We start from the raw sequence: 13,751 nt of genomic DNA, 5'->3' as shown, positions 1-13,751 counted from the left end.
TGCCGCTCATGGGAGCTGGGAATGATTCATGTAAAAAATGTGATTGATGTAAAGCTGGACACACAGGGCTGGAATGCTACAAAGATAAAACTTTTTATTTTAAAATATTTTTTAAAAGAAAAATATACATCCTGCTAGCAGTATGATCCATCTCTTGCCTTCACTGTTTTGATGGGTTTATTGTACTGGATGGTATAGATTAGAGTTCTCACTCCACACTTCGTTAAGGACTCACTTTCCCAATGTAAGCCTCAAGATTAACTGCACACGGGGCTGAAATGAACGATTCTCTTTCCACAAAGATGGGCACATAGCACTAGAATGTGCATGCAGCAGGCCAAGGATCCAGTTTTACCGGGCCCTAAAAATACCCCACGCACCACTTACCATGACTGAACTGAACGAAGTCTGGCATGTTCTAATTTCATGGCAAACAGAGGGGCACTGAGGAGCTGCTGGAGAGAGACGTTATGTCTCCGTCTCCATGGGAAGCTAGTCTAAGATTCTGAGTAGGCCAACTGACCTGTGTTTTAGGCCAAATAAAGGGTTATAGTGTCACTAGGAGTGAACAGCAAATGATTAATGATTGATATTTAGTTGAGCCTTTACTTAAAATCAGGTCACTCGCATCCCCTATTTTGATCATCTACCGCAGTGAACTTCAACTTTGGCCGCACATTAGAATCAACAAGAGAACTTTCACAAAAAAATAACAAAGGCCAAGCCCTATCCAAGACCAATTATAGAAAAATTACTGGTGTGGTCCCAGACAACACCCTTTTTCTAAAAGGATTTCATTTTTAAAAACAGTCTTAGATTTACAGAAAACCTGAGAAGACAGTTCCCACTTACCCCACACCCAGTTTCCCTGTCACCAACACCTTACATCAGTCTGGTACATGTCACAATGCACTGATCCCGATACAAGTCCACAGCCTATTCAGACGTCCCTGGTTTTTACCTAATGTCCTTTTTCTGTTCCAGGATTCCATCCAGGATACCACATTACACTGAGTTGTCATGCCTCTTGAGGGTCCTCTGGTCTGTGACAGTTTCTCAGACTTTTCCTGTTTATGATGACCTTGACAGTTTTGAGAAGTACTGGTCAGGTATTTTGGAGAATGTCCCTCAGCTGGGATTTGTCTATTTTTCTCATGATTAGACTGGGGTTATGGGTTTGGGGGAGGAAAAGCACAGAGATACCGTGCCCTTTTCACAGCCTCTTATCAAGGGCACATACCATCAACGTGAGTTATCGCTGTCGATGCTGACCTTGACTACTTGCTGAGGGGGCGTTTGTCACGTTTCTTCCACTGTAAAGTTACTTTTTTTTAATTGACAACATCTTTTTAAAAGTTCCCCAGGTGATTTCTACGTGCAGTGTTAAGCTGAGAACCAGTGTTATAATACTCTACAAATATTAACCTAACAGAGTGCTTCTAGAGGCTATTGTATAACTGCAGGGGAGCGGGGGACGTGGATCTTGAGGGAGACAAACTTCTGACCACATGCCCTTCTATCAGGGTTTCTTTAAAGGTTTCTTTTTATAGAAATATCGCATTTTCAGTCTTTTCTTTTTTTCTTGGCCACACCGCACGGCATGCAGGATCTTAGTTCCCCGACTAGGGATCGAACCCGTGCCCCCTGCAGAGGAAGCGCAGAGCCTTAACCACTGGACTGCCAGGGAAGTCCCAAAGTATCACATTTTCAGTTTAAAAAAGTAAAACAAATATTTAAATTTTCCCTTAAAATTTTTTTAAAAGACTTTTCTACCTGAAATCATTATACTAAATTCTAGCATAGTACTCTTAAATATCAACAAACTATGTATCTATAACAGAAAATATTAACTTCCAAATACCTACTTATATTTTAAAAATGTGATTTTCCCCCCAATCTAAAGCACCTGCAGGCAGAAGGTGGCAGGCCTGTCTGTAGTTCCCAGCCCAGCCCTTGAACACCCACATGGTACTTACATGCGGATTCATCCATGCTCTCCCGGCCCTGCTGGTTCCTCTCTCTGATCCAGTCCCACAGCGAGAGCTCACACAGCTGCATCTGGATGTGAAGCATCAGGTGGTACTGCACCTAGGGGGCGACACACCACTGGCTCCTATCTGCACCATTTAGCGGACAAATGCTCCCTTGCCTAACCCTAACCCAGGCTACGTGCTATGGACAGAGACTACAGACACAAGCCTGCCCAAGAAGCCCGAAGTCTAGTGAAGGAGACAGAGGAATAAAGCAATACTTAACACAACGCGTCATGACCCAAGTGGGCTGAGGCAGGCCCGGCTGGGGTTAGGCAGGTATTAAATGGAAGAAGCTCTTGAACGTGACAGAGTCCGTGGGCCTGAAACTGTTTAGTCTGCTCTCGAGATAAACAGTTTTTAAAGCTGAAGATACAGCATCAGGCTGGCTGTATGGTATTCTGCTACTCTATGGATACCCCAGAGTGTGCACACACTTTATCTGGCTTCACATGACTAATAATTTGTCCAAGAAAAAAGTAAGCAAAAATTAAGCTCACTGCAGCCCATTCAGGAAATTTTCCCAAATGTATTACAGAACAATGAAATGATTCTGATGAAAAGTCCCTCAAACTCAACTCCTTTATATTCAGGGAACCTACTCAAAGTGTTTTGTGTTTCATAAAAATACAGAACCTCATATTCCTGGACAGCTAGAATTAATGCTACCTGTGAGTGTACAGATGGTATATACAGTTTTGTGATCCCAACACGACAGGTTATGCGCGGACCCTGTTAACGTTCCAGTTTAAATACTAACACTCAGTAAGGGGGAGCACACCAGCACATCAGTGTAATCCTAATTACTGTAATTAGGACACTGAAAGCTGACCTGGTGATCCACCCATTCAGACAGCTATTCTGTGCTCTAATAACATGTTCTGAAGTCGCGTTCCGAAATACAGAAACTCTCTCTGCGTAAATATATTTGGACAGCACGATGCTCGCCAACCACAGAAACAGAGCGTGTGTGCTGCTTCCTGCTCCGGGGTGTACCTATGAGATGCCCCAGTCAGGGGGGTCAGAAGAGGACCAGGAGGAGTTTACTAAGAGAAGGAGGGAGGACCAAATACCCGGGCCACGTGTCAGGAGGCAGCACGAGGGCAGAAGAGCAAGGGCAGAGACAGGGATGGGGAGCTGAGGAGGGAAGCCGCCTGCGGGGCAGGGCCGGCCGCGTCTAATCACCGTCCTCCACGCCGTTATTACAGGGAAACAGCAAATGCGCAGGTTCTGGGAAACTCATCTACCTCCGTCTGCCCCAACAAGTTTAAGTTTTCTTCAGAAGATTCCTCAGTGGATGCGAAATTCTCTTCCAGGTCTGAATTATGCCCAAGTGGCAGCCAATGCCCAACAATCGATCTGGAAGACTCGTCAGCCACACCTTTTCCTTGGGGTTCAAGGGACGGTTCAAATTCACCGGCATCTCTTGGGACTACACTGGCGCTGTAGTTCACCAATCTATTATTCTGATTTTCAACGCCAGATTCTCCCAAGGATTTTTCTTCTTCTGGGGTGAATTCGGCGAAGATAATGGATGGGCTGTTACTTTCATCACTTTTAACATCACACTGATCTCTGGAGGCCAAAAAAAAACAGTAAAGATAAAAACCAATGTAAAAAAAGATCCAGTGTACCTCAACTGTTCCTTCAGTCCTGTATGAAACTGACTGGTAAACTCCTGACAAAAGAGACAACCCATCTGTCCAGCAGCAGCATTTACTTAAAAATACTGAGAAATACCTGAGAGAAGGAAGAAAATAACTTAACATTTTGTAATGAAAATAAGCAAAAAGGAAGTCTAAAACACTCCTGAGCTCCTAGGTGTAAAAGGCAAAGGCAACCCAAGGCAGGTGACTGGAGGTAACGTCTAGGGTGTGAAAGGACACGGCAGCCCACGTACCTGGGGTCCTCCTGGTCAGAGATCACTTCCAGAGATGGCAACTGAATAGAAATTCTATCTGCTGAACAGAAACAAAAGGAAATCTTCAAGCAGCCCAGTTTTCTAATTTATAGTCAAAGGCAGAGCTAAAATACATAAGTAAGACCAAATGAGACAAGAAGTTAAAAATGTCACGACCTTCTGGCAAAATGCAAATACACCAAGCTTATTCAAATGACTGGCAGATTTTAGAAAAGACAAAAACAGAGCTGTTCAACTATGCGAGGGCTCATCGAACCTTCCGTACAGGACCTGACAGTAAATATTTCAGGTTTTGTGGGCCCTAGGGGACCCTGCTGCCACTACTCAACTCTGCTTCCGTAGTGCAAAAGCAGCCAAAGATAACACATGCGAACGAGCCTGTGTTCTAATAAACTTTACTGACACTGAATTTTGAATTTCATATAATCTTTACAAAATAATTCTTCCTTTAACTCTTTAAAAAAAAAATTCTCAGCTTGTGGGGTGCACAAAAACAGACGTAGGCCTGATGTCACCCACGGGCTGAAATTTACCAACCCTTCAACTGTTTCATCTAAAACCGCTCACCTTGCCTTTGGGCCATGTGAACATGTTCTATCCAGGCAGTGTGATAGCCTACAATATTAGGATGCTGAAGACCAGCCAGCACCTTAACTTCCCGTAGTACCTGAAGAAGAAACATACTTAGAGCTGGTTTTTACCGACAAATTTGTTAAATGTTCATGGTATTAAATAATACTTGTTCCCTCTGTACGAGGAATCTAGACTGTGTTAAAATAATGGGAATACTTTTGTGAGAGACAAATGCAGTTGTTGTTGTTGTGGTTGTTGTTTGCGGTACGCAGGCCTCTCATTGCTGTGGCCTCTCCCGTTGTGGAGCAGAGGCTCCGGACGCGCAGGCTCAGTGGCCATGGCTCACGGGCCCAGCCGCTCCGCGGCATGTGGGATCTTCCTGGACCAGGGCACGAACCCGTGTCCCCTGCATCGGCAGGCGGACTCTCAATCACTGCGCCACCAGGCAAGCCCTGCAGTTGTTATAGCAACTAAATAACTGACATGCATATAGCACTTTACACTTTCCATGGCTCATATATAATCATTCCCTCATTTCATTCCTACAAGTAAGTCCAGACCTCCAAGGTAAATAAAACCATTCTTGTCACCACTATTTTCAAGGGCAGGAGACAGAAGTGGCTTAGAGGACTAGGTCGTTTGCCTGGGATCACACAGCATGTCAGGGAGAAGACTTGGACCTGAATTGAGCGCCTGTGTTTTTCATAAAAAGCTTGTTATATATTGTATATGAATAGTTTACTTAAAGAATTAATTTCCCCAGCAATGACCCTGAAATGTGGTCAACCTAAAGTGCCTATAAAAAATTTAAGTCAAATAAAAATTTAATCTTGATGTTTATTTTATGGTAACCCATTCCTAGTAAACTGCAATCCATATCACCAAGTATTTCCCAAATACACAAACACACACACACACAAACTCTTTCAGAAGGACCTAAATACTCAATTATTCAAAATAAGTAAACGTTTTAAATCATACCTTCATGCAATCTGTTTTAGTTGCACCCTTAATCAGGATTTTTTTAATTGCATAGTACTGACCATCTAATTTATTCCTGACCTAAAAGTAGAGGAAAAGACAAAGTATATTGTACCATTAAATCCAACTGAATAAAGAAAGTTCTTTTAACCTGACCTTAGATAATCCAAAGTAGCCAAAGAGATAAAATTAAGCTAAAGACACACGTCCTGGGGAATTCCCTGGCGGTTCAGTGGTTTGGACTCCACGCTTTATGCATCCCCTTTACTATGTTCAGAGAAGTCAGCCGTAGTCAACTAGACTAATAGTTTTTCCAACTGTACTGAGAGTCCAACTCCTAGAATCTCTAGGTCTGAAGAATGGGAATGTTAGCAAAAAGGCTATGTGCAAAACACAGCAGCAAAACTTTTTCAAGTAATACATTTTTTAATAGAAATTAGCTACAGAACAAAACCTCAAAGTTTCCAGAATCCACCAAATCACCAACGTGGTTAGGAAAACATTAAAACCTGCCCACGTCCCTGTAAATGACAAATCTAAATAAAAAGTAAACATACGTGATTTCTAGGAATTTTCCTTTGAGCACGTTAAATAATAACAATGAAAACAACTTCGGCAAATACATTGTTTAGAGTAGGGGGTCAAAACAAATATGTGGAAAACCACCTTGTATACTCTTCCATATCCACCTTTTCCTAAGATGGCAAGCTCTTCAAATTCATTCAAGTAACGTGAAGTTTGTGCTTCAAAGCCTACTTCCCTTGATCTGAAAGTTAAACACAATCAATCAATCAATCCCCAAACATGAGAGAACCAAAATGTTCTAAGACAGACCATGTTCACTGTATTACTAGCCTGGCAAACCTCGTTTATCACTAAACTGTGATAATTTGGAAAGGATGAGCTAAAATCAAAGTTTTCATTCTCTATGAAGAAAACATTTGATAATAAGCGAATCAATAGCGTAATAGAGATATCAAGGGGATCATTAATTTTAAGTATTTTACCAGTAATCAGTATTCCAATTAGAAATTATTGTTTTAATAATTATTAAGTTAATATTATTATTTATTATTATTGTTTTAACAGGAATCCTAAGGACGACTAACAGGCAGGAGTTAAGTAGCTAAGCTCAGTGATAAGTTTACTTAAATTTCTTAATGATTCAGACCCGTTACAGATTTTAAACGAGCATTTCCTACATACAGCCGAAATTCAGTGGTGTTCCCCTGACAGGGACTGGATGTCAGTGCTCTGAATTAAGAGTGGGGCTTATGGAATCCACATGGAATTGCGGGGGAAGGGTGCTCAAAGAGAGAATGAGAAATCTTACAAAATTTTTAGCAAATCTTAAAAAGTTTTTAATCTTACAATGTTTTTAATTTTCATAAACTACCCTAACTACGTTATTTTTAATCCCACTACTAATTTCTGATTAATTCAGGATTAATTCTTAATCCCGATTTCTTTTGGATCAGTTTACTCCTTGCATAGTCAAAAAAGTATTCAACACATACCTGATCTTCTGGATATGAGAATTATCCTCACAAGGACCCTAAAATCAAAAAGTTATTTTTAAAAAACATTTTGAAAATTTCATGGAATAAGGAATCTATCAAAATCCAATGTTAGATTGGTATAAATGCTCAAACTAATATTAAAAAAAAAAAAACCACACCCACCCAATGGCTTTTTCAATATTACTTAAGAGTTTGCAATTGAAGACATTTTTCTCTTAACTAAAAGATCACCTGTGAAAAAGCTATATTCTTGCCATCCAAGGACAAAGCTGAGATTTACCAAGGAGCGCCACCGGCAAACAACGCCAGCTTCCCCTTCACATAAAAGCAGAAACTGACCACTGCTCCCGTGTCACCGTTCCAAGCCCCCAGCACCTTGTGCCTATATGACTGCACGTGTCTCCCTGCTTCTGCCCTCGTCCCCTCCTCTGTGTATTCTCAACACAGCAGCTAGGGAGAACCCGTTAAAGTCAGATTATGTCACTCCCATGCTCAGAACCCTGCAACACTTCTCATTTTACTGAGTGAAAACCAAAGACATTAAAACGTCTCCAGATCCATCTCCATCTGCCCCTCGGCCCTGCCTCTCCCCCCTTGCTTACTCCACCTCTGCCACTGGCTGCCTGTCAGCCTCACAAACAAGCCAGCACACAGCTGCTCCTCTGCCTGGAATGCTTTCCCTCCCTGTGATTCATTCCTCAACCTCAGCTCCTTGCTCCTGTCTCAGCGAGGTCCTACCTGCCACGCTACACGGCCCCTCCCAACATTTTCTAATGCCCTTCACTGCTTTATGTTTCTCCTTAACACTTACCACCACCTAACACCCCATGTATTTTTCTTTTTCTCCGGTTTACTGCCCGCTTGTCAGAACATCCGCTCCCTGAGGGTAGGGACTTTTTTTTTTTAATACAGCAGGTTCTTATTAGTTATCTATTTTATACCTATTAGTGTAGATATGTCAATCCCAATCTCCCAATTCATCCCACCACCACCCCCGCCCCAGGGCAGGGACTTTTATTTTGCTCACTGCCTGGACCCCAGCTCCTACAAGAGAGCCTAACACATAGCAGCCATTCGATAAACATCTGTTGAATAAACAGATGTTATAATGTTGAATAAACCTGTTATAATCAGGATTTCAGAATGCTTTAAAATGCAGTTCTCTTGAAATGAAAATGTTTTTATCACACTCCAAGTACATTTCTTAGTGCTTACCTGACGAACTCTCTCCTTAGCTGACCTCATTAAGTGCATAATAGCTCTGCTGTGATGTAGCCGCAAGGAGCTAAACTCACCACTACACGCGAAGGATGACAGCAGCCCCATTTTGATAAAGGTCTGACAAAGTACTATAAGAAAATATAGAAGACAATTATTAGAAAGGCCATCAATGAGATGGCAATTTTCAAGAAAACACAGAAAATAAAGAGTCATAATAATAGCCTCTATAAGAAAAAAGTTATGTTTACGCACACATTACAGCTTGGGGACTGATTCTCTGAAGAGATGGAATGATTGGTTACACTCGTTGATCAGGGGCTCATCTGTTATTTCTTACCTGACACTCTACATTCTACAGTCATTTGTTTACCGTGCTTGGTCAGTCAGTAAAGTACTAAGTTCTGTTTTTAAAAAAGGCAAGAAAAAAAAAAAAAGGAGGGGGAGGGGTAGAACATATAAATAAATAAAAATTTAAAAGGCAGGAGTGGAAACAAATGATTAGAACTGACAACAAAAGTGAATACGAACTGTTGTTTTCAATTATGGAATATCCTTAACCAACACACAAAGAGCACATCTGAGATGTGTGTACAGACCAAATACCCGGGGGGAAGTCAAGTCTCGAGTCACAAGATGAGGCTGCTCAGAAAAAGAAGTTTCTACAGAAGTGCTTGGTTTTTACTTGTTCAAGGAATACAGGTACTATAGAGAAAATTCTATGTGAAAAACTCTCCATTTAGATTGTCAACTAACTAAACCACATCAAAAACATTTACTTAAATATCCTTTATTTTGAACACCATGACACGAAGGAAGAAAGGAAACCAAAATTCAGTCAGAAGAGGGAAACAGTAAGTAAAAGGTAATAATGATATTAACACTCTCATTTCTCTTTAAAAAATAATCAACTTTGTATTAAAGTTCAGGCTTTAAAAGGGCTGTATATAAGGAATTTTAAAACATCTTAAACCCAGCAAGATTCACAGCTTTGCTTTAATCAGGAGTGAGAGTACTATATTAAAAGCATTATAGAACTTCCCTGGTGGCGCAGTGGTTAAGAATCCGCCTGCCAATGCAGGGGACATGGGTTCAATCCCTGGTCCAGGAAGATCCCACATGCCACGGAGCAACTAAGCCCGTGAGCCGCAGCTACTGAAGCCTAGAGCTTATGCTCTGCAACAAGAGAAGCCAGTGCAGTGAGAAGCCCGCGCACCGCAACGAAGAGTAGACCCTACTCGCCGCAACTAGAGAAAGCCCACGTGCAGCAACAAAGACACAACGCAGCCAAAAATAAATAAATAAATTTATAAAAAAAAAAAAAAAGCATTATAATCTTCTCTATACCAGAAAATAATCCCCGGGTTTGGAACCTACAGAACACCCCCTTTTGTACGACCCACCCCCCCCAACACATATTCAAGAAAATAAGTATATACTGGACAAATAACATTTTTTACCATTTCTTATGTGCCATGAAGCTTATCAAAATAATTACCTTTAACTAAAAACATTATGTTCTTCTAAGATCACATAAAAGTATCTGTAAATTTAAGGCTTTCTAACACCAAACAAGACTTGGGAAGACTTTTGGGAGAAAAGACACTTAGAATCTGTGGTGTGGGCTCCTCAAGAGTTCAATCTATGAAGCTGAACCAGAAATGCCATAATCTGTGATTCTACTCATTTCTGTGCTTGGTCCTCAGACAAGTAACCTATGGCAGGAATAAACATTTTCAACCACTGTGATTATTTTGATCGTTGTCTTGGGCTACTGACACACAGCTCCACAGTTATAAAACTCTTACAATCTTCTGAGTGATAGGGGTATTAGGAGCATCTTTTGTCTTAATATTTGGTCTCTGACCTCAGTTCCTGACACAAGAGCTTCTCAGAGCCTTGGAGTCTCCAGTGATGAGTCTTTGTATGCTAATGAGATGACTGGTGGCTGGAGCCCCTAGGTCACTTCAGGATGGGGGCTGGTCCCCAGGAAGACCAAGCCTTGATTAGAAGCTGAGAACTTTCCACTTCACACCCCCATCTTCCAGGGAGGGGAGAAGGGCTGGAGACTGAGTTAATAATCAAGCATAGCAACGTGATGAAGCCTCAATAAAAAGTCCCTAAAGTACAGGGTGGGTGAAAACAGCCACCTGCCAGGAGGGTGGGGAACCCAAACTCTGTGGGGACCCTCAGGACCTCACCCTGTGTGCCTCTGTATCCTTTATTATAATAAACTGGTAAGCATAAGGAAGTGTCTCGGGCTTCCCTGGTGGCGCAGTGGTTGAGAATCCGCCTGCCAATGCGGGGGACACGGGTTCGAGCCCTGGTCCGGGAAGATCCCACATGTCGCGGAGCAACTAAGCCCGTGCACCACAGCTACCGAGCCTGCGCTCTAGAGCCCGCAAGCCGCAACTACTGAAGCCCGCATGCCTACAGCCTGTGCTCCACAACAAGAGAAGCCACCATAATGAGAAGCCCGCACACCGCAATGAAGAGTAGCCCCGGCTCGCCACAACTAGAGAAAGCCGACGCGCAGCAACGAAGACCCAACACAGCCAAAATAAATAAATAAATTTATTTTTTTTAAAAAGTAAGTGTCTGCCTGAGTACTGTGAGCTGTTATAGCAAATTATCAAACCTGAGGAGGGGCACTGGGAACCCCCAATTTGGAGCCAAGTCAGACACAAGTGTGGGTAACCTGAGAACCTAGGGACCTCCTACTTTCGACTGGCGTCTGAAATGAGGACAGTCTTGTAGGACTGAGCCCTTAACCTGCCAGATCTGACACCAACTCCAGGGAGACAGTGTCGGAAGTGAATTGTAAGACACCCAGCTGGTGTCAGAAGAACTGGTCCGGGTGGGAGGAAAGCCCCACACATTTGGTGTCGGAAGTATTCAATGTGTAGAGGAAAACAGCTTCCTTCAACGACACAAAACACAACCGTTCAGGGCTCTGGGCAAAAACAAGTTCCGAATCAATACCTGGGATTTTCATGTACCTGTTCACCAACTAAACCGTGACAGATCTTCGAAAATTGCATGAATTATCACTTATAAATCAAAAAGAACTACCTTTTAAATACACACAATTTTGTGGTGATTAATCTTTTGCAGGGTCCCCAGGGATGATATTCATAAGGAATTACCCAAAGGAAAACATAAAATAAATTTACAGGATGTACTACTAAGGCTTATTTCAAATTTTTATACACCAGCTGCTTCTCTGACAGCGTTAAACAACAGAGTAATTTTACAAGTTTTATTTAGCAAGGTTAATTTATTCTTACTAACATTTAAACACCTGTCTTGAATGAAGCAGGTTTGGTTCGTGCACATGGCTCAAGTGTTCCAGCAGAGAAACCAGCAACAGCTGGTTTGCAACTGCAAAAGGGAAGGTTGGCTGCTGTAGGGGTCCTTTCAGCACCTGGAGTTCTGCGGGAACATCAGATTCTGCAAATTAAAAAAGGAAAAAAAATTTAAGAAATGGTAAACATAGCTCGTAATGACAAAACAGCATATTCTAATTAGGAAAACACTATTTAAATTCAAGGAAATAAAAAGCAAAACAGTAGTTACGGTGAGTGGGGTTAATCAAGACAGACATTCTGGAATTGAGTTTTGAGTTGAATTCTGGAAGAACTAGCAGAGAGATGCCAGTTCGGGAAGGGAGGAAGTGCTGGTTAGGGATGATGTGTACAAAGGTAGAAACAAATAAATATTCCAGCAAACAAGCAAGCAAGCAGGAACAGGATGGCTTCCTTCCTTCGAGAAGCAGAGAGAAAGAAGTTTGGCAGCAAAGAAAGGGAAAGGGAGGAAGAACGGAATCTTTACTCTGAGCTACACACTATGGACCAGGTGTTTTATATGCACAATCTCATCGAATCCTCCCGAAACGCCCTATGTTACTATTCCCATTTTACAGATGCAGACACTGATCTCATTGAGAGGTTAAGGAACAAGTTAGCAGCAGATCAGACTGACTCCCAAGTCCATCGTCTTTCCACTGAACAAGACCAAGCGGACAGCTGAGTTGGCACTTAAAGCTGACAGTCATTAAGTTCTCACGCACTGTTTAATACGTTATTTAACAGGCCAAAAACACAATGCAGGAAACATGTTTGAGGAAACTGTTCTGGACCCGTGATAGGTAGCCTGGAAGGAGACATGCAAGAGTCAACAAGAAGGGGCTTCCCTGGTGGCACAGTGGTTAAGAATCAGCCTGCCAATGCAGAGCACACAGGTTTGATCCCCGGTCCGGGAAGATCCCACACGCCGCGGAGCAACTAAGTCCGTGCGCCACAACTACTGAGCCTGTGCTCTGGAGCCCGTGAGCCACAACTACTGAGCCCACGCGCCACAACTACTGAGCCTGTGCTCTAGAGCCCGCGCACCTAGAGCCCGTGCTCCGCAACAAGGGAAGCCACAGCAATGAGAAGCCCGCGCACGGCAACGAAGAGTAGCCCCCGCTTGCCGCCAACTAGAGAAAGCCTGCGCGCAGCAATGAAGACCCAACACAGCCAAAAATGAACTTAAAAAATAAAATAAAATAAATTTTTTTAAAAAAGAGTCAACAAGAAGTCAGGGTGAGCCTATAAAGCAGGTAAGTGACAGAAACGTGGAGGAAAGGACAGGTCCCAGAGATACCAAGAAAGAAATGGACGGGTCAGGATTTGAAACACTAGGAATGAGAGGAAGGAGAGGTTAACAAGAGTGAAAACTGGTAAGAGGGGCTGTTGGAGGAAAGATGAGCTCAAACTCAGGAGCCGCTGACCCAGCTGGAAATGCCCTGTGGAGACAGAGCCCAGGTATCCTACACCTTCTCAAATCAGCCCCAATCCAAACATTTTATTCCACGCTTCTCTATCAACTACTAAAAGGTCCTGGAAGAGAGGTTTTGAAATCGAGACTTCATTCACCAATTCACCTCTCCGACCTGTAGGTGGCCCCAAAAAGACCTGCATGAATGGAGATGGGCTATTCATTTTAAATGAATACTTATTGCCTGAATATGAGAAAGAAAAAGAATGGAAAATGTGGCCATGTAAAAACTTCTCTATGTAAAGACATCTTAAAGTTAAAATATGAATCACAAAATCAGATACAGTACAGATACCTTTACTGTACATGACAAGAAAAAGGGAATAAAATTTATATAGCACTCTTACAAGCTAGTAAGAAAATGAAGCACAATTAAAATTCAAATAGGCTTAACAAAACTAGTGGGTAATGACATACATAGTAAAATAACCACAGTACAAGAGTTTGCCATCAGACTGGTAACTATTTAAAGCCTGGAATCCTTGGTATTGTTAAGGGCACAGAAAACTAGATACTTTCAAACACAAGGGGGTGTTTGCAACCTTTGACAATACACTGTAGAATTTCACGTGTGCAAAACTTTACTTTTGGAAACGTAAACCAAGGAAATAATTAAACAAAGCATAACAAATATATATGTACAAGGTGTTCAGGATAACAAAGTATTAAAAATTTGTTAAACAAGTTATA

General features: G+C 42.1%; 1 protein-coding gene across 5 annotated transcripts in view; it reads right to left on the bottom strand.

Annotated features, from left to right (window-relative positions):
- Positions 1–13,751, bottom strand: part of EIF2AK1 (eukaryotic translation initiation factor 2 alpha kinase 1) — a 30,639-nt gene that overhangs the window by 12,311 nt on the left and 4,577 nt on the right. For 2 of the 5 annotated variants that reach the window (XR_003436955.1, XM_027125729.1), the window contains exons 2-11: positions 11,535–11,693; positions 8,241–8,374; positions 7,023–7,060; positions 6,172–6,271; positions 5,506–5,586; positions 4,519–4,618; positions 3,931–3,991; positions 3,278–3,605; positions 1,977–2,088; positions 962–1,081 (exon numbers count right to left, since the gene is read on the bottom strand). Coding sequence is in view for 4 of the 5 variants with exons in the window: in XM_027125729.1 (XP_026981530.1) it covers positions 962–1,081; positions 1,977–2,088; positions 3,278–3,605; positions 3,931–3,991; positions 4,519–4,618; positions 5,506–5,586; positions 6,172–6,271; positions 7,023–7,060; positions 8,241–8,374; positions 11,535–11,693 (1,233 nt within the window). In the remaining variant the exon portion in view is untranslated. The remainder of the gene's footprint in view (positions 1–961; positions 1,082–1,976; positions 2,089–3,277; positions 3,606–3,930; positions 3,992–4,518; positions 4,619–5,505; positions 5,587–6,171; positions 6,272–7,022; positions 7,061–8,240; positions 8,375–11,534; positions 11,694–13,751) is intronic. The other 3 variants (XM_027125730.1, XM_027125731.1, XM_027125733.1) reach the window with 3 other exon arrangements.

The sequence above is a fragment of the Aethalodelphis obliquidens genome, unplaced genomic scaffold (genome assembly GCF_003676395.1).
Source record: "Aethalodelphis obliquidens isolate GAN/ISIS:26980383/991018 unplaced genomic scaffold, ASM367639v1 scaffold30, whole genome shotgun sequence".
Classification (NCBI taxonomy): Eukaryota; Metazoa; Chordata; class Mammalia; order Artiodactyla; family Delphinidae; genus Aethalodelphis; species Aethalodelphis obliquidens.
Note: the sequence above shows the minus strand (reverse complement) of the source record. Positions and strands in the feature narration are given on the sequence as shown.